The sequence below is a fragment of the Lissotriton vulgaris genome, chromosome 11 (assembly GCF_964263255.1).
Source record: "Lissotriton vulgaris chromosome 11, aLisVul1.2, whole genome shotgun sequence".
In the NCBI taxonomy this organism is placed as follows: Eukaryota; Metazoa; Chordata; class Amphibia; order Caudata; family Salamandridae; genus Lissotriton; species Lissotriton vulgaris.
In genome coordinates this window covers 421091811-421113164 of record NC_141699.1, presented here as the reverse complement: position 1 = coordinate 421113164, position 21354 = coordinate 421091811, and the positions used below count along the sequence as shown (strand labels likewise).

The window sequence follows — 21354 nt, the reverse complement described above, 5'->3', positions numbered from 1 at the left end:
GTGTATGGTGGGACGAGACGCTTTCCTTCTCCTCTCACATACAACAAGTCACCTCTAGCTGCCACTATAAACTCCGCAACCTCCGAAAATTTCTCTCTCTTCTACCAACTGACTGTCGTAAATCGGTGGTCCATGCGACAGTCACATCCAGACTGGATTATTCGAACGGCCTCTATCTTGGCCTCCCAAAATATCTGACACAACGCCTGCAGAGCGTGCAGAATGCGGCTGCGAGATTGATAAAACACGTGCCTTTTAAACATCATATCTCTCGCATCTTCACGAGCTGCACTGGCTTCCAGTGACAAGCAGAGTAAAATTCAAGGCGCTCACCCTAGCTTACAGAGCACAAAAAGGGACTTGTCCCAATTATCTGAAACTCCGACTCCCCCGCTACCATCAAGAGAGACACCTAAGATCAAACTCGCAGACCCTACTGGCTGTACCTCGAGCGAGACTCGGAGGTAGATCTTTCTCAGTAGGCACTGCGAAGCTTTGGAACTCCCTCCCCCCTGCCATCCAATCTGCCCCGTCAGAAGCCATCTTTAGGAAACTCCTAAAGACTTGGCTCTTTGGACAGAAAGCCTAGTACCTCTCCCTGCATCCCTCTCTGCTGCTGCGGTTTCTTTTCAGCGCCGGGACACCTCCTCGCGAGGTAGCTGTTCGCGCTTTACAAGAATCAGTATTATTATTATATATATATATATATATATATATATATATATATATATATATATATATATATATATATATATATATATATATATATATACATATTCTGGTTCGCTTTAAAACTGAATTCACCCAATATATTCAAGACCTTAAAAAACAGTTGGATACTTTTTCTGAAAGAGTTTTAGTCTAAGCAAACAACCTGCAAATGATTGAACCAAGAAACTTGATTTTTGCCACCTCCATCGTGGGAATGGAGGTGGCAAAAATGAAATTTGTGAGATCTTGACCAAATGAGGAAGAATTTTTGTGCTAGGTGGGAGGCCCACCATTGTGCTCGTGGGGATACACCTTGCCCACCCTAAATTTAGGGGAGCGCGTTGCCCTATACGTCGGCTCCCACCTGTTTCAGAAAGAAAACGTTCTCTAGGGTTGTTTTCTACCAAATGCTACAAGTCTACATGCGCGGACTTCTTGTAATAAGAGATGTGCCACTTTTTTTCTAGGTATCCAGTTATGTTTTCAAACTGGTCTTCAATTTTTTGTTTACACTGTGTCTACACTTAGGCTTTTAGAAGCATATTTTTTCATGAAGAGCCTCGCTCTACAGTACTACATGGGACTCGTGTGTGAATGTTTGTTGTTTCTTTCAACAATTTCATGCTATGTCAGAAAGGCTCCTCCCCCTGTAGTCTTAAAACCCTGCATGAAAAATTGACCTTGACATAAAACGTTTGATTGTTTTCCTCTCCTTTATTTTCTTTGAACGACCCCTCCGTTACCTGGCTTCTTCTGCATACCTCCTCTCTAGTATATAGTCTACTATAAGTTACATGCCTGTGTAGCTTAATCTCATTAATTTTATTTCTACAAATTGCCCACAAATAATTTCATAGATCACAACCTCTCCGTCTTTGAAACCATATCCCCTCCCTGAACAAGCCTATCTATTTATCCGGCCAACCATTTGCCTAAACCCACATAGCTTCCACATTTCCTCACACCTAACTCCTATTAAATGAACGTTCCACAAAGAAACATGAGTAAATGTATTTAATGGCTTCTGTGAGAGCACAAAACTAAACCCAATAACAACAATAACCACTGTACTAACCACTACACTTGGGTCCCTGAGTGAATGCAACATGCCGTAAAGTGCTTCAATTCTCTGTCAGGGATAGTAAGTGCTATATAAATGCAATCGCAACACAATACACTACAGTAGTGTAAGGAGTGGATCACGAAAACATTTTTGACAGATGATGTTACATGTCCTTGATGTTAAGAAATGCATTGTTTGTTGTAAAAAAAACTTTTACTATCAGATTATGAAGCAGATTTCTGGAGCTGCTAATGTATGTCAGTAATGTTTATGCATATTTCCTGAGTTGTATCTTGTTGGGGTGCTGATGTGTTGTTTGTTTGTGCTGCTGTGTTTTCGTACTGCATTACTAGATTGCGTTTTGGTTGGTTGGTTCTGGGGATGTTGGAGTTCTGTTTTGGCAATTTAGTTATATTGTGCCCTGTTTGTTTAAGTTGTATTGTCATTTTGCTTTACGTTATGCGGTTATGTTATTTACTTTAGGAATGTTATCAAATGTTGCAACATTTCCAACTAAAAGCAACACATTCCTTTAACGTTCCATACAGAAACAACAACCACTAAGGTCATTAAATATCACTACTCCAGCTCTTGATCTGTTTAAGACACATGAAATCTTTTGTTGTATTTGATTAATTAAATCTTCCAAAGAAGCATTGATCATAAAATATCATAAAACAAACTGCTGTGATATGGGGGATCAGTGGGTAGGTCTATTACTTAAAATATGTTACCAGGGTGATACTGTTACCCTTTTAACCCACTCATTCAGACTGACTAGGGGCAATGATAAATTAAGATACAAGCATGTAGCTACAATTCATATTTGTGAGAGCTATTCCGTGATGACCATGCTTGTGAGTTCACCAAGGGCTCTCCTGGGGACCAGATAAAGTGCAAGTTGCAGAAAGGTATATAACTATAGGAGCAGCAATAAATCTAAATATATGCGTGCACCAGTTATTAAATGTCATGGGAGCAAACCACTGAATGCCAAGAATGTTAGTTCACTAAAGACCCCTTTGGAGGTAATTATGGGAGCAGCAATAAATTAAAGTGCATGCATGCAGCAGCTATTAGTTCACTAGTGACCCCTCTGAGATCCAGTAAAGGGCAAGTGAATGGGCATTTTTAAAGCACTCTGTTACACCATGGAGTATCCTTGCGCTATTTGACAAAAAAAACATGTACTGCAATAGATAGCACAGCAAATTTACTAGGTTAACTTCAGAGGCCGGCAGATAGGTCTGGCAATTGGAGCGGACCTTCAGAATATGTTGGCGTATTGCGGGTCCGCCCGCCTCCCCACTAACTTGGGGTGGCTCCATTGTATATGATTTATCCTGGGCATGAAGCAAATCTCCCTTTCCCTAACACAACAAGAGTCCTCATTCCCTGATCTCTGGAAACCATTCCTGTCAATGCTCCCTTCTGATTTTTGAGAACTCACATTTCCCAAATACCTACGACTCCTGAGACTTACCACCCCCCGCCCCCAACAACAGAGCCCTGAGAGACAGAATTAGCCAGTACTGTGTTAGCAAATGTTTGGGGAGAGGGGGGGATGGGAGGTAGACCATTGGGGGTAGGGGGGAGTTTTGGGGGTTTAATTTTGAATGTCATATGTAGGGTACATTTGATTTGTATTTCATCTAATGGTACTCTCATTCATAAAATCAAAAAAGAAACGTAAACATAACTTCAAGCCACTTTTGATAGAGTCGAGCAAGCAACTTTGTCATTGGTGCCAGAAGTCGGTGGCCAGGATAGCGTTAAGGTTGGAGAGAGGCTTATGTAAAGTCAGTGGTTCAGGTGTGAATGAGCATGTGACCAGCCCCCAATTGATCAATAAGATCACAGGGCCGAGTTGCAGTGATGCAGTGATTTACTTGCTTGGGCAGTTTTCGTTCAAATTCGTTTAAGGATTTCATGAAGCGACAGGATGATATGGGGTCGTCTGGACCTAGACAGAATATCACGGTGTGTCTACATGTACGGATTCCTTTACTTTGAAATAGGGGCTTGAGGAGGCACCCCCTCTCCGAAGCCAGCTTGGGGCAAATGCAGGTTAGTGTAGGAGATTCTCAACTGTTGCCCCACGTAAATGTCACCCTCTATTGCCAGTGTAATTCCATGCTTTTTTTTCTGCAAGAGATGAAGGGCAGCCCAGCTGGCACGGCAATAGTTTAAGTTTCAGATGAAGTCGGTAAGTGCAGGCTAGATACAAGCTTGTGATAATTTGGCGTAACTGTTGATGACCGACCAAGAGTTGCCTCTTTTGGCAAACTCCTGAGACATGACTTAAATGATCCCTTTCATAGCACATTGACTCCATCTGTCTTTCCAGGAGGCACTGTAAAATTCAAGACATCAGACCTAAAAAAATAGAAGCAAAATTATCAGGATTTTCTGCACTTGATGTGTCCTCTTGAAATAACTGCTCCACTTTCAGTCTGCTTTTTCATCTGCTATCTCTGACTGAATACAATTATCATGCATTAAACATTCTACAGGGGCAAAAGGCTGGACGGAAGGACATACAGCAAATGTCCATGAAAGAGACCATAAAACATGTGGGGAAAAATAGTGAACGATAACCCATCCTCTTTCCATATAGAAAGAAGAAAGAAAAGTTGTAACACAAAAGTTGACCATCTGATCACTGCCCCATTTGAAAGTCCTTATGCCAACACAGAACTTTCCGGATCCTCTGGTTATCATGACTCTGGATTGCTGAGAATTTTCATAATAGTTGCTTTGAGGTGAGCATGGTTTCCTCCACCTTGCTATTGGCAAGTCCGTACATTCATCAAACCTGCCTATTATTCCAGGTTACCAAATTTCATCCCACCTTCACTATTTCCACTGGATGAGTCTTTCCTTCTAGTTAGGTTTTGTACCCTCCCCAGTTCATGACAGTATCTGTCTCTATACCAGCAAGGAACTTCACCCACTCAACCATACCGGAGCTGTATTAGTTCCAAGAGTTCTGTCTTTCCGGACTCAAAAGGAGACACTCTAGTCATACTGTTGTGGGATGTATGGTAAAACCAAATCATCTCAAAGGAAGATGACCTGAGTTCGGCACTTGTCCATCCACTAAGTCTGATCCATCCCTTATCATCCTATTCAGCCGTTCTATCATACCACTGGCCCTGGAAGAGTATAATTAAAAAAAATAGACATCATCGCTATCTTACTGATATATTCCTTCATGAGGTTCAATATAAAAAAAGAATTCTCTTGCCCTAAAGGCTCTGCCTGGTAAATAGACCTGAAGAATAAGCATACAGTAAATGCAGGAAGGTGGGTGGAACAAAGGGATCAGGAACATACATTGACAGTGACTTTAAACCATGTAGCAAATACATTTAGAAATATAGCACTTTCCTACGAATGGTCGTGTAAAGATGTTTAATCGTAAAATCAAAGGAAGGGAGTTCATAGGGAAATTATAATGACCCAGAGTCATAATATTATAGACTACCCAGGCTCATGGCTAATGCTATCTTGATGGACTGATCCAAAGTGTCTTAGGCCACTGGCCAATAAAGCAGGGAAAGAAGAGGCAGCTCGACTTCATTAACCAGGAGGAATGCCCCAGGCTGCATCCATTGGATCCCAGTCCCATGATCAGGCCAAACCTAAAGTAGCAATGCTCAAGCATATATTGAAGTTCCATAATGTGCTTTAGTGATTGTGAAAATATTATTAGTAATTGATCAAGAGTTTGCATTAACAAAACTATAGCAACGTTTGCAGGATTTTTAGGACTGCTTGTAAAGAGAGGAGCAAATGTGTGAACTGAACAGAAATTTAGTTAAATGTATATTGGAAAAGCCCTAAATCAGATAGATTTATTTTTGTATGAATTGAAGAGCACACATTAAGAAGTCACCTGCAAGCTCGAACATTGAGACTTGCCACAGTGGCCCTCTCCATCACCCTTGCTAGTGAACGTTTCCATATGCCTGCTAGCATTAACTCCTGCAGCACATCCCTTAATTTCCAGTTATATGCAGATGATATCCAAATTCATAACAGAGTGAGGGAAGGATTGGAGAGTCAGAACCTGTCTGAATGTCTGGTTATTATTAGTCCTGAAAGATGTAGGGTTGTTTTTATCCTAAGGGATCAAAAATGGAGGTGTGGCTCACGTGGGAACAGAAAACAGGTCCTGGAACTCTGTTACACACTGACATGCCTTCAAAGTCCATGTTGAAACAGTTGTCGAGAGTTGAATGTTCATGTATGTTCTCTCAAGATGGCAGCCGCAAACTCTCCCTTTAAATTGAAGTTTGTGAGACTACTGATGCTGTCAAGGCTGCATTAATGTAAGGTCATCTACACATGTATCTTTAGATTCTCAATCCAGGAGTGAAGAAGAGTACAGAGCAAGATGACTAGAGCACAGCTACACCTCTAAAAAATAAATACACAATACCAACCTTGAAAACACTCCACTGGCATCAACTGGAACTAGGAAGTGCTTAATTTGTGGCTGTGGCTGAAGCAGGCGAGCACAGGCATGCATTTTGAGGAAATCGGCTTGCTTTTCATTATCATTCTTTGACCAAAATAAAGAGAGTGAGAGAGGGCCAACAAAGGAGGAAGCACAACAAAAATATGGAAATATCTACATTTTAATGGGAAAGCTGGATTTTTTTTAAATGTAATTTTATTTCTAAAAGACAACGTGAAATGCTAGACCTTAACACCATTTTGTCTTAATTTGCTTCCAATGCCTGTTCACTTTTTGTCAGTGCCTATTTGTGCTTTAATTGTGGCCAACAGTCATCCAGCCCAGATTTTGTTTGCTGCATTTGTGATACTCCCACAAATCAAGTCAAGGATGCCAACTTAAATTTTAGCTTCCAATTTCAAATTCCTTGACAATTACCTGGCGTTTTACAATTTCACATTTTGTTTTTTATGTGTATATAATTAAATAATCTGCTAACATCATTGAATTTACAAAACAGTCGCTGACCACTTGAGCAGATGTCACAGGCCCCAGTTTAAGAACCGCTGCCCTAAAAGACTTGCTCGCTCGCAAAACTGAAAAAACAAAGCGACAGGATGCGATTTAAATAACTTCCAAGAAAATCAATAAAAGAACGAAATAAACCTGTAAGGCACATTTCCTGAGCACCTGAGCTGGAAAGGGGAAATATTTGAGCCTTGAATGTTTCAAGATGTGTCTAAGGAATAACATGTGTTACATATATGGTTCTTAACAGTAAATAGCGAATAGGGCATTCTAGGGATGTACAGGAGTCGCTGGATCAGAGCTTATGGAAGAGGCTCTTAAGCCAAGGCAGCAAATGACTGGGAGGGATCTCTGTCTTTCTTGCTCGAGGCCTTCTATAGCATAGCGCCTGCACCAGATAGCAAAGTCTCAGCTAACCTCTGGAGACCTCACACGCACTGATTGGTGCCACATGTTATTAAAACATGTTGTTCTTTTGGCCGATGCATACTTTACATTGTTCCGGTTGCAAAACATCCTTTGTCTTGGAGAAGCAATATTTTGTAGCTGTGCCTTTCAACTATCAGCACAAATTCATAGTTGAAAACAAGCAAGGGTGGAGCAAGAAGGGGGGGACAGCGGAGTAAGCAGCAGCAAGTGAGGGGCAAAGTAGGTAATAGTTGGGGGGTGGGCAGCAAGGCAGGTTACAGCAGGGGAGAAGGATTGCAAGAGACAAGAGCAGCATACAATCAAAACTATCATCACTGATGCGCCCCCATGCCACCTCCAAACTTCCACCACAAACTCCTCTGTGTGAAAGTATGTCTTTTGTTGGAGATAATTGGCATTGTAATCGTTCCAATAGGCACTTTTATGACATATGTACACCCTAATTTATCCTCCCCTTCTGTTTTTCAAAAGTCAATTATACCCTGTTGGCTAGTATGTTGGCTGCCTTGCCACTTTTAAGCCTCTTTTTTGTGCTTGGGGTCCAACCTCTTCATGGTCCCCAGTCAGTGCTTAATTTGAGCCGGTGGCTTCTGGTGCTCGGAACCAACACTTAATTGTCCACACCCGGGCTTGTGACAGTCTGCCACAAGGTGGCACAATCAGGCAACTTTAGATATGGCCACAACAACAGTTAATTATTGTCGCCCAAGCCCTTCTTATAGCATTGGGCCCTGAAATAGTCAGAACTATCACACTTGTAAGAGTGTGATCATTAGTAGTTGTGTTACTATCATTGTCAGCATAGCAGGGGCAATTTGTGGTGCAAGCTGCAGGGGCCTCATGGCTAGAGCCCTGGCACTTATTTTTCTACAAATTAAGCACCGTCCCCAGTGAAGCCTGAGCACCTCTGACACCGGAAGAGACCAGGGCACAATTCTCATTAAAACCATTAAAACAATCTGAGGGCCCAAGAAACTGGCAGCAAGCCAGGATACCGTTGGCAAAAGGCCAGAAACACACTTTCATTGACAATGAGCTCAACGGACACTAGTGGCTGGCCACCAACCATACAGATTCAGACACTGGAAGAAAGTAAAGCCCCATCTGATATGAACCATGGAGGCCCCCGGAGCAGACACCAGACAGATTCAGACTACCATCAAACATAGGGTCCAGGAACAGGCAATGGGACAGATCCATACCGCTAGGATGACTGATGGCAGTAAGTGACAGCAGCAGGTGTCACCAGAATGTATTGGCATTTATATATGTCACTGTCATTAAAAATGTGCACTACAGAGACTGGCTACAGCTACAGCCTGTGTGTCTTTAACACAGGGTGAGGAAGGAGGCGGTATAGGACAGACACGATGTGCACCTAAACCCCACTTTTTTTGATTTTATATAGCGCGAACTAGACCTGAGACATCGGGTATCAGAGCGCTTTACAAGAGCACCAGTTTTGTTACAGAAGGACACGTACATTTTTGTTGGGCACTGGGTGCCCTTCCAGGCTCATGACGAGCTGGGCTCGTCATGAAGTAGCCTCCTACCAGGCTGATGACGAGCCCAGCTCGTCATGATCAATGGACTTTTGAAAATTCCAGCACAGGAGGAAAATATCACTAGCAGCGATGGTGTTAAGTGTTTTTTGCCCAGAATCACTGGATGTTGAGCTTTGTTGCTGAGGGTCGTACCCGGTTCCCCAGCTTCGTGGTCGACCGCTCTAGCTGTAAAGCTACATCTTCTCTTTAACTTTGAGAGCCCCAGGCAGTGGCAACAAGCGAACCCCAGGTTACCAGGCACTAGGCACAGACTGGAACAATGTCATGGCTGAAATCTAATGCTCTAGTCACTGGTAGCAAGCCTACTTTTCACGGGTAATAAAATGAGGGTCATGGCCAAAGGCAACAGGGCGAAGCCCAGTGTTCATAAAAGCACAAGGCTAAACCCATACAACAGGCTGGAATGCTTTTTTGATTAAGTAGCGCCCCAGACACTGGTGGTGAGCAAGAACTCCAGAGTCACTAACCTCAAGAGGTCCCACACCCACCAGCAAGTTAAAATCCCAATTTCAGTAAAACCATAAAAGGCCATAGGAACTGGCCGAACCGAGAACCCCATTGGCATTAAACAGAGGAGTTCCTGACACTGACAGCATTCCAAAACCCCACTTGAGTTAAAAGTAAAGTCACCTGGTGTTGACAGGATGCCAAGTCTCACTGCATCGACAACCAGACTATTGCAAAGCTAAATCTATATTGGTAAGCATCAGTTTATCATTCTTTATTTCACATCTATGTACCTTGAATACATATACAACCCATCAACATACATAAATATGGAGTTATTATTATTATTATTATTATTTATTTCTGTAGAGCGCGTAGTCACCCTGAAGTATCCCAGCGCTAGGAGCCCTATCTCTTCAGTTCAGCAGGCCGAGGGCAAAGCAAAAGGGTGGGGGGGCAGAAGATCAGTGTTATGGGTAAGCATGAATCATTGGGGAAAAAGATGAGTCTTGAGCATAGTAAACTCAGACTTACCTTTCTAGACTTACTTTCACAATATTCTAGAAGTCGATATTCTCGACATTATATTTTGAGATGTCAACATCTAAACCACAATATTCTGATGCCAAACCATCAAACTGTAGTTACCCAGGGATCCTGGACTCTGGAATGACTTACTGTCATTAAAAAAAACGAAATGACTCCAGACACTGACAGCAGGCCAAAGCCCACTGTCGATAACAAAGGGCTCTAGACACTGACCACTGCCAATACAACTGAGGATTCATTTTTTAGCAACTTTAAAGACTGAACGGTACAGGGATTATTCTTTGGAAATAGCAGATGAATAATTATCACCCGTCAGTAGTTAACAGCATCGATCTCTGGGATTTCCTAGGCATGGTCAAGGGAAAGTGTGTTAATGGGGTTCAGTAAAGAATTGGAGGTTGGCAGATGTTAAAGAATTTGGAGTGGATGAGTAAACCCTTGCCACAGCCTGCCTTTCGATAAGGGCAAAGAATGGGCGCATTATTTCAAATGTACCCGATGTGCCGCTAACGCGAGCCATCGGTGTCTTCGTGACAAAGAAAGACCACAGCAGTGCCCACCAGGCTGCAGACTTGGAGTTGGGTTGGATCCCTCTCCTTTTACACAGATGGGTGAATTCCACGAGAGCAGCAGGAGGAGGTGAGAAACCAGTTTGCCTCTTAGAGAATTCTGTGTAGTTGTTATACTCCTCCACGCCCCCAATGGATCAAAAGGAAATTGACTCTCTGACATGACTTTGATGTGAGCCAACATTTTTCCAGAATGCTTTTTAATCCGACATGTCCACCATACATATGACATCATTCGGCTTTAATAATTTGCTTTCTGTCTATTTTTCATATTAGAAGCTCCATCAAAAGAGAGGGAGCAGGGGACAACGGTGCTCGGCGCCTATTTGACAGAATAATTGACTGGGTCTGGTGTGAGGGTGGTGATGGTGGAAGGGAGGGTTATTTTTGGAGGGGCTCAAGATGGTATGCATAAGGTTGAGCAGTGATGAGGAACCCTCTAAATGTTTTGTGGCGGAGGCTGTTACACAGCATTGCACAATTGCCCGTGGAATAGTGTTGTAATGTACCTTTTACTAATGCACTCTCCCTACAGAGGTTCTCTCCTTTGCTGCTCAGCCTGTGATGAGGTCAGAGAGAATGTTGATTGTGTTTGGATTGAAAGAGTGATTCAGTTGGTGTGGATGGGCTGAGCCGTGGAGAGCCTGCTCCTGGTAGGGCACTTTAAAGGATCTAACTTACATCTGGTCACCTGTAACTATGAAGAGATCTTGAGAATAAAGTAGAGATCTTATTATCTTGGTATAGGCATCTTTCATCTATGTAACATTGGCGACGATTTAAAGAACCTGCTACTGAAATGGACTTTTGAATTTAGAAGAATATAGTAACTAAAGGAACTTCAAGTACGTGAATTGCAACCCGTAGATTTGATGAAACTAGGCACTCCAAATGCACCACCAGTGACCGTGTCAACGGTCACCCTTAACTAATTTGTGCCAGTTTCTGTTTGCCTGCTTGCTACCTTGGAAAAATGACTGCCAGCTTCTGCAACATTGTCCCTGCATTGACTCTGACTGACACTTCAATGGTATTATCAGTTGTGACGTGTGCAGAGGAAAAACTGCACTTCAAGTAAGCTGTTTTGATGTTAATGCCTCAACACTCCAGGGGAAAGCATCGATGTGTGCTGAGTATTGGCAGCAGTGAGGAAAGCAGCGATACGTGCTGGGTATTGGCAGCAGAGAGGGAAGCAGCGATGTGTGCAAGGAAAACTGGCATCCCCATAAGGATATGCAAATTTTTGGATATATAAACTGCAGCTGAGTGATACTTGACGTACCGACTAGTACTGGGAGGGCGCCGCACTTTGTAAGTCTTTGCGCATATGTGAAGGTGTGGGAATATTTTGTTTTGGAGTTAACATGCCACAAAAGTTGCCTTTGCACCGTGGCAGTTTGTCTATTTACAGTCAAACAGCCCATGAGCCCTCCTCTGTGTGTTTATATTTAGCGCGTACAGTTTTACCGTTCTTGTGATGTCTGCAAGATTTCAGAACGCGCTGTGAGTCAACGAAAGCACCAGCACGCGCTCCTCAGAAGTTCTCTCCACGTCAGACAGTTTGAGAGTCTTTCATGACGTCTACTTGCAGTACATACAGACGTAACCACACGAGGTCACGTAACGTTACCTTGCGTAGCAGCCAGTTTTGGGGGGGGGGGGAATTTCATCTTTGTTCCTGTTGCTACCTGGTAACCTAGCAACTAGTTAATTTTGCCAGCATGATTTTCCGCCACTACACTCTTGTCTGGGACAGTGCAACTTCTTCAAGAATTGTGAGGGGCATTTTTCGGCAGCGGCGATATTAGGATAACTGGAACAAGACTCTATCGAAGGGGCAGCGGTTCAATCCAGTGGTTACCAGTGGGCAAGTAGAGACACATAGAAGATTCTTTATTTTATTTATTTATTTATTTTGGATGGTGATCCTCGGGTGAGAAATCGCTCACTGAACCTATGTCATCATTTTTATCTGACTTTTGTACCGATTATTGTTATTTTAATATGTGTTTTGCCATTTTCAAGGGGGTATAAAGTTCTCAAAGGTTCCAATTTATTGTAAGGTGATGACTAGGCACTTTCTGGTTTAAAGATATCCTGTCTGTTTTCCTTTCAGTTTTGACCTTGTGATGTGTCCTATGTTTTCTCTGAGTTTTCCTGCGCTTATGGGAACGTTTTGGTTTAGGTATAACTTGTATTACTTTGGGTTAAAATTACCCATAGTGTGTGAGAGAGTGTTTTGGGGTTTAAGGTTACCCTAGATTGTCGTGGGTTAGAATTACCTATTATTTGTTTGTTATGAGTTTATAGTTACCCAAAGGAAATTTTAAGTGTGTTCTGGGTTAAGGGATACCCTGGTTTGATTTATGTTTTTGGACTGTGCATTTTTCGTTGTGCACGTTGGGTTTTGTGATTCTCATAATAGATATGTTTTCTTTTATTATGAGACTGGTTTTTGATTGTATTTTTGGAGTATGTATTGGACTGTGCGTTATAGATACGCACGTAGAGTATTTTTCGGACTCTGTGTTACGGGTGCACACGTGGGAAGTTAACCTCTTGTCTAGTTTCCCCTATTTGGTTTTGCTGTTACCCTGTATGTGGTTAATGCCTCTAGTATGTGTTTGGACTGTGCAATTTTGGTTGTGCACGTTGAGTTTGTTTATTCTCATTTTATATTTGCTTTGGGTTTAAACAGACCATATTATGTTTGCTTTGGGTTAAAGAATACCCATATTGGTTTTTAGAGTATTTGGGGGTTTTATTACTCTGTCTTGGTTTGGGCTGTGTCTTATTCCATTTCTTTGAGGTAGACCTGTCTTGCCATTGGTTTGCGCAATGAGGGTTATAGATCCCTGTTTTGCTGCGGTCTTGTGCCTTAGTTGTGGCGCAATGGGTGCTCAGTCTGGTGACTTGGATTTGTGCAGTTGAGGGTTGTAGATCCCTGTTCTGCCACAGTTTTGTGCCTTAGTTTGTGGTGCATTGGCTACTCATTATTGTACCTGTAGTTTGGGGCGTGAGTTACGTGGATAGTTTCCACTGGTTTTGAAGGAGGATTTTATTTAACTTGCATTCTTATTGTTTATGATCATTATGAAGGGGAGATGGGTGTAGTATCTAAGGGCCCGATGTAGGTAAATCTTTTTTACCACTTCTTAAATACCGATTCATACCGAATCGGTATTTAAGAAGTGGTAAATAAGAGGAGGGCAGATGTAGGTAATTAATTACCGAATCGGAAAGAATCGGTATTTACCGATTCGGTAAATACCGAATCGGTAATGCCCATTGATTCCTATGGGCATTGAAGCCCATAGGAATCAATGGGCATTACCGAATCGGTATTTACCAAATCGGTAAATACCGAATTTTGCAAGGGTGCAGGGGGTGTCACTTTGACATCCTCTGGCACCCCAATTACAGGCATGTGTGCCATGTGGCACACATACATGCCCTAATTGCCTGTCTGTGTGTCACATGGCACAGGTGTGCATGCACAGATGTGCATGCACACCTGGATTCGGTATTTTACCACCCAATTGGATTGGGTGGTAAAATACCGACTCCTAAAGGCTTGTGGCACTGTTTTCAGTGCCACCTACATGTGGAATTTACCGATTCGGTAAAAATACAGATTCGGTATTTTACTGAATTGGTAAATTTACTGAATCGGTAAAATTAGCGATTCTTAAATAAAACGTCCCCTACATCTCAAAAGCCTAATACCGGTCGGAAACGGCCGAAATCGGCCGTTTCCGACCGGTATTAAGGCTCCAACATCGGGGCCTTAGTTGTCTCATGCATCCTCCTTTGTCCTCATTTGCATGTTTGGCAACGTTCATGCATTTGTTGTTATGATCATTATAGCAAGGGGTGATGTATAATTTTGTTATTATTGCATTCTCCTTTGCTGGAACGTGTGTTTTATCAACTTCACACATGTTGATTGTTTTCCATCATTATAAAGGGGGAGATGTGTTGTAATGTACCTTTTACTAATGCACTCTCCCATCAAAGGTTCTCTCCTTTGCTGCTCAGCCTGTGATGAGGTCAGAGAGAATGTTGATTGTGTTTGGATTGGAAGAGTGATTCAGTTGGTGTGGATGGGCTGAGCAGTGGAGAGCCTGCTCCTGGTGGGGCACTTTAAAGGATCTAACTTACATCTGGTCACCTATAACTATGAAGAGATCTTGAGAATAAAGTAGAGATCTTATTATCTACATCACCTGGTCTACGCATCTTTCATCTTTGTAACAAATAGATTGTTTACAGAATTTAGGATGAGCCAATAAGAAGGTGTTTTACATTAGGTTAAATAAGTCATGAGTATGGACTTGTCAATGAGACCTCCTTTTACCATGGTCTAGCACAAGTACATTAAAATGTAGAGAAACAGCATCTTATTTACCCGGATCACACAATTTGATAAATTCAGGAGGCCAGATTTCAAACCTAGGTCAGCTCCCAAGCGATCCACTCAAGGAGCCACGAAGGCTGACTTACAGCGTTCAAAATTTAATGTAACTGTAGGGGGTATTTTGGAAGTTTACCACATGGCATCTACAATAGTTGAATCCCCTATTTTTATTTGTGAGGTCTTCCTGTTAAATATTCCTGTCATATAGCATAAATGTCAGATGCAGAAGGGAGAGTTGTTGGTTCTCCTTCAATTACATTTTAAACAACACTTTGGTCTATAATGAGTTCAACCCCTTATTTACGAAGCGAGTAGGTGCTTCCTTGATAGGTAAACATCATGTATTGGCTCAAAGCACAAATTTGTAGAATGGAGTATGGTTGTTATGAGCTTGTTTTTAGGTCTCACCTACAGGCATCTTAAGGTGTCCCTTGTAAACGGCTTATACCCTTGCTCTTGACTGGATAGCTTTTTTGTCAATGACAGTTTCCTGTTCCATATTCAATGGTTTTCCACTCTAATTTAGTATATTGGCATATTATTTCATTATTTCTTTACATTATTTATTGATTGGACGACTTGCATCATTCCACTGATGATGTGAGGAGACTACTTTTGGGAGTGCATAGCTTTTTTAACTCTTTCTCCTCTTGGCTCAATTTCTTCCTTCAATTCACTATGTTTAGATTCACACAGGTGCCCAATTTCTAACGCTTTTCCAACTAAAACAAATTTGCAAGATGGTCGCACATGCCCTCACAGGAACTGTGATGCTCTAGTGGCCATCTTGGAATTACTTTGGTCATAAAGAAAACACTGTAAGATGGCCACCGTTGTTTGCTCATTTTTTATGACACACTAACAGGGATCGTGGAATTCTTTTTTTGGGGGGGGGGGGGAATCCATGATATCATCTGGCATGTCATGACACATGCCCATGAGTAGTTACACACCATGGTATATATATTTATTTTTTATTTTTAAAATGGCAATGGAAATAATTATTGACATATTAAATAGCTTGAGAACCAGATTTTCAAATCTGAGACCCACTGGCTATGCCAAAGCTTGTTTTAAATGGCTTTACAATGTTATTCGAGAAAAGCACTATATTGTTCGTGAATTTTTTTCTTTTTTGTATCTCGCATCTAGCATTCTCAAAACAACTCTTCAAAATCAAACCATGTGCCTTCATTCCGAAAAGTGGAGCTCGGTGAATAAAGCTGAAATATGATTAAACAAAATTCTTGTTGCAATTGTTTTAATATTAACCTAAATGCTGAGGTGTTTAATTTTTATTTAGGAAAATGAGAAAAGTCATGGTCATAACCACGGCTTGGCAATCAACAATGAGCATTCATGGCTACTATTGTAGTGTGATTTCAAAGTTCCCTGATTTCTTTCAGTGGCTTGGCACACACACTGGCACAGGCCATTACAGCCTATGCGTGCCCTTTGCTACACCGTTGCTCCCCAGTGAAAAACAGGGCATCCGCACTCTACTTTCTCTGGATTCCTTAAATAATGGTCGTGGAGCAGACAGGAGATGGGAACATAGCTTGGTCACTAAGATTGGGGGTGTAAACTTCAGATTTTCCAACAATCACGCTGGCATATCTCGTTAAAATACATTATGAGTAGTAGGACATGTGTGGGTCTTACCAAGAAGTGAAAAGACAGGGGAGTGCGGATTGTCAGGGGCATTTAAAACACAAATGTTTTCAAACTAACCAAGTTTTAAGGCAGAGACAGGAGACAGAGAGAGGGAGGAGCGTGTGTGTGTGGATGTGTGTGTGTGTGTTTGTCAGTGTGTGCATGTATAAATCCAGGGTGGATACCCAACTATTTGCTACATAATACATTTTTAAGGGGGGTGTAACATCCAAAACACTCCCCTGAAGCTGCACACCTATGGGCAGCACATTAGGAGGCAGTACTGTAGCCCTGCTTTACCTGCATTATCTCCCTTTAAAAGGCAATGGCCCATTGGCGGAAGGCCAGGGCCAGTTGAGTTATAGGGTTGGGAGGGAGGATGGGGGGAGTTATATAGCTCATATCTCACCTTCACCTTTGCAAGCTCTTGGGTACCGATGTATCATCGTTAAGTGGTTCACCAGTGGGGAAAAGCTGCATAAATCAGACTAACAGCAATAATACATATGACTGTAACTGTTACTCGAAACGTTTGACATGTTGTCTGAGAACCTCAACGATGCACTCATAATTGAAGGTATGAAGAAGACTGTAAAATAACACAAGTATATTGTTTGTTTCCGTATGATGCTATATTGGGAAAAATTCGATAAAATATGTTTTAGAAAAAAAAAGGCAATGGCTTCTATTTCCTCCCATGCAGATCAAAGTGGGAAACATGAGTAAAACAATTCAGACAACTTGACCAAGAACACACAGCAGTTGAATGTTTGAGTTTCCGATCCATAATCCTTATTTTCTCATGTACTTTCAGCCCACAGCTCAGGATGTCATTCATTGTGTTCTCGACACGGGGGTCCATCCTCATGAAACTGACTGAGGACAGGTGAGTGTCCTTCGAAGGCATATTGTTTATTGTCTGCCATTTTGAAAACAAGAATGTTATGAAAATCTCTTAGAAAACACTGTATTGCTGTCACAGAGTTCATGTGCCCAAGCTACTGCAAGAACTGAGGTAGAAACCTGAGATTGTGATGTCCTCTACTTTAGAAAACATGTTCTTCTACCTGGAGCCAAGATGAAGCAGATTAGATAAGAAATGTTATTTATGTGTAATCCTAATTCTCCACTTCAGGTATCATCATTGAATAACTTCAATTGAGGATCCTAATACAAGTAATGAAAACAAAATATCTCTTTCTAAAAATTCAGTGCAGTCAGATAGTTCGTTAAACATTACATTTTTTATGAGTTTTTTAAATAATTCAAATTCAATTTAAAAAGGAAGGTACCAAAATCACTGTGTTGAAAATCCCTTTTTTTAATTCCTCAATTTGACAGGAAAAAGCAGTCAATAGAACTAATACTCAGTATCTTTTAATGCCTTAACTGCTGCCGTTATTTCGGCGCAGTGCGGGCGTTCTAAAAGGTGGGCGGGGCCGCGTCGGCCGTTGGCCAACGGCAGCAATAGTGAGGTAGTGCTGCTGTCGGCCAACGGCTGATGGCAGCACGCAATGGGTTAAAAGAGAAGGTTTGTGCTCTCATTTTGTGGCAAGCTATCCAGGCTGAATGACGGCTGATAGCCAGAAACCGGTCCTTGGATGCTTGATTCCGGTCTGGGAAAGACATGGCTTGGTAGTTCGGACTGGACTGTTCCCATGAGGCACTGGGTCAGAGCTGATTTGCATATAGCCAGTGTCTAACCCAGGGTGGTGTGGAGTGCAAAAAAACGATGGATTTAGGCCCAGATCCTTGTACTGGGGTGAATGTATGACATTGTTCTGCATTCTGTCCATCAACTGTGTTTTTTGCAATTCTCATTTTGTGGCAGGCATGTTGTGCCCAGGTTATCCAGGGTGTCCTGCACTGACTATGACATTTCGAAATGGAGGGATATTTTGGCTCCCAGCTCAAAAGCAATTGTGTATACACAAGCCTGTCCAGAAACTAGTAAAAATCCATACAGGGCATACCGTCTCCAGAGGCAACACTTACATTAGACTGCACAAGGTGTTTGTTATAGTAAGGGTGTTTTTGTGAACTGACAAATATAGTAAAAGCTTTTGGTTGAAAGCTAATGTATTAAAAAATACTGGGAAAGATTATATTGCTTACAAATAGAAATAGTAGAATGGGACAGCTATCTCAAGCCTGAATCATGCTCACATCTCGCACTCCAGCATCCACACACCATTGCCCATGTATTCCCTCACCACATGCTAACCGCCACACAATGAGGGCCTCCTGGTGATTCCTCTTCTCTGGTCAGTGCCGGTTTGAAACAGCGCAGTTCCTTGTTATTTCGGCAATATATAAAAGTTCCAAAGGTCTATTTGGCCTATTAGAGATTCATGCCCTTCTTTTAAAACGACAGCCAGAGTGCTGCACAATTGAATGTCCGACCAGCCCCGTTAACAGCGGAATCTCCGTACTAATATTTTTAGCGTTTTCATAGGGATTGACACGCTCGCCCTATTACCACAAATATCACTGAGACAAATCAGAACCTGACGGTGCAGTGCGGTAAATTCAATTTTTCAGATTAATTATATGCTGGTACTTTCCTGACGAAGACACTTGGTGTCGAAACGCGTTGAAGAAACCGTCACTACTTCACCCTTACCATTTTTTTCAATTTTATGTTCATGTCTGTTTTAATTATGTATATAGTTTTTTAGAAAATATATGCATTTTTTTTGTAATTTGTGTTAAGAAAATTATTAAATACTCTGATGATTTTTTATAAAAATCGTTTTTTAGTAAAGTGTCATTTTTAATTTGCTGGTTTTCATTGCACTTTGGAATTTTGGTTTGCCTGGGGTTGTTACTTGTCATTATATTGCTTGCCCTGACCAAAGAAATTGATCCACAATCAGGGGGTCCTAGTTATTTACCATTGGGAAAGAGGGATGCAGCACATATAACTGACCACTTTGTTGGGTGGAAAAGGACGGTTTATTGAAACAGGTGCACATCCCAAGTTCTATCTGGCAAACAGCATTACAAAAATAAAACCTATCTATAAATCAAACTACCCAATGTCCCCACCCCCACCCCTATGGTCCCCTACCTGCCCACCTTGCAGCTATCTCATTTAACTGTAGTGCATTTTAACAATTACAGCTTTATATTTCCTCGACAGCCTATGACTGCATGTATGAACCCCTGAGCAACCAAACATCCTAAAATGAACCTTGAACTACTTGCCTACCTTCCCTTTGCACATGGTTCACCAACTGACAATGCCAACCAAACATCTGACAAGTCCTGCAAAAGTTTCCCGTCCCCTGCAAAGCACCTGTTCCAAGTGGCAACCAACACATCACAAAACAATGCACACCTGTCTCAACAATGGAGACTGAATGAAAAAGACCCAACTAACATGACCCCCGGAAACTACTAGCTATAGGGGCAGGCAGGCGGAGAAAAATGCCTAAATCTCTCCCTGTCAACAGCCAACAGCCACTAGCTCACCTGAACCTAAAATGGAGGCAGTGAGCCCAATTTAACCTCTTATATAACCTGGGCTATATTGGGCTAGGAATGTAGCCCAAATCAAAATGGCAGTACTTGGACTGCAATAAAAGAAAAATTGTGGCACTCTTTGGTTGCTCAAACTTTCTCTGATTAACCTGGTTTATTCTTAGGTAGGGTGCAGGTGATTATCACCCTCTGATCTAGGGCGTATGTCTTGAAAGTAAAAAATTGTGTTGTTTAACCATAAACAACGTCCCCACTGTCCACTCTGTAGGGTAAAGACCCTTATTTGATTTTATCAAAGTAATACAATTTGAATGGTTTGTAGACAATTGTATCCTTGGGTTTATTTCATTGAGAACATAGTGTTACTTCACAATCATGTTTTTTTTCCGTTGGTAACAGAAATCTTCTATATGATTTCATTTGTGAATCACTTTGTGTAAATTCCCAATACATTTCAGGACAGTGCCCTTCATCAGGGGTATCTTTCTAAAACAATGATCGAAAAATTGCAAAATTCAGTAACTCAAGAGGCATTTCAGCCACAACAATAAATAGAAAGCTTGTGAAGAAGTGGAAACATGCAATAGTCATGGCAGTGATAACGTAAATCTCAAATTTTGGAAAAAAGGGATACACCCCCCATTCGGAAAGATAAAGATTGAGAGCATGTCAGCAGAAAAATAGTGCCCATGCCTTAATCGCTGATCAGTTAGTATAGTCAAAATCATTTGTAGATCATGCGTAGTAGAGGAAAGTCAGATTACCACATTCAAGCTAGTAATACTAGATGCTGTTAAGAAGTGTCCAAGTGCTCCTCATTGTACTACTGAAGTTGGTACAATTTCATAAGCCTGTGTGTAAGAATGACGAATCATGTTGTGTCATGTGTCAAACATCTAGGTGTTGATTTCCCGAATTCGTGTTCGGATATTAGTCAAGTGACATGATGGAGTATTGCCCTCTTGTGTAGCTTTATAATGTAGTACAAAAGACTTTAAACAGACAGTGAGAAAAACATACCATAAGAAAAACAATCAAGTGCCCGGATATGTACTCAATAATAAAACCTCCAGGTAACACCACTGCTATCAAGTGTAAAGTATACCTTTGTAAAGAAGTGAAACTGATGCTATATGCGTGTTGTTTTAAAAGACAAACATTCTCAATATGCAATAATGTAATAGATTTGGCACCCCTGGGGGGGAGTCCTACCTTAAAGGATGGGCCAGGTAGACCTGTGCCATCGCTTGCAAGTTGCGTGTGTGTAAAATAGTGCCTCAAAAGAGAAAGGGAAGGTGTGTAAGTGATGAATTCATATGGCGATTGCCATCTTGGAGTGTGGAAAAACGTAGAAGTAAGTAGACTAATGCCGATGTGTCGAGAAGAAAACAGACTGGTACGTACTACCCTAAAAGGGTGAGGTGTGAGAATGAACTTAAGGTCCTGTAACAAATGTAAACAAATAATGTTGCATAGTG

General features: G+C 41.6%; 1 protein-coding gene across 1 annotated transcript in view; it reads left to right on the top strand.

Annotated features, from left to right (window-relative positions):
• Positions 1 to 21354, top strand: part of ANTXR1 (ANTXR cell adhesion molecule 1) — a 487726-nt gene that overhangs the window by 140275 nt on the left and 326097 nt on the right. The window contains exon 3 of the mRNA XM_086943491.1: positions 17208 to 17279. Within this exon, the coding sequence (XP_086799617.1) occupies positions 17208 to 17279 (72 nt within the window). The remainder of the gene's footprint in view (positions 1 to 17207; positions 17280 to 21354) is intronic.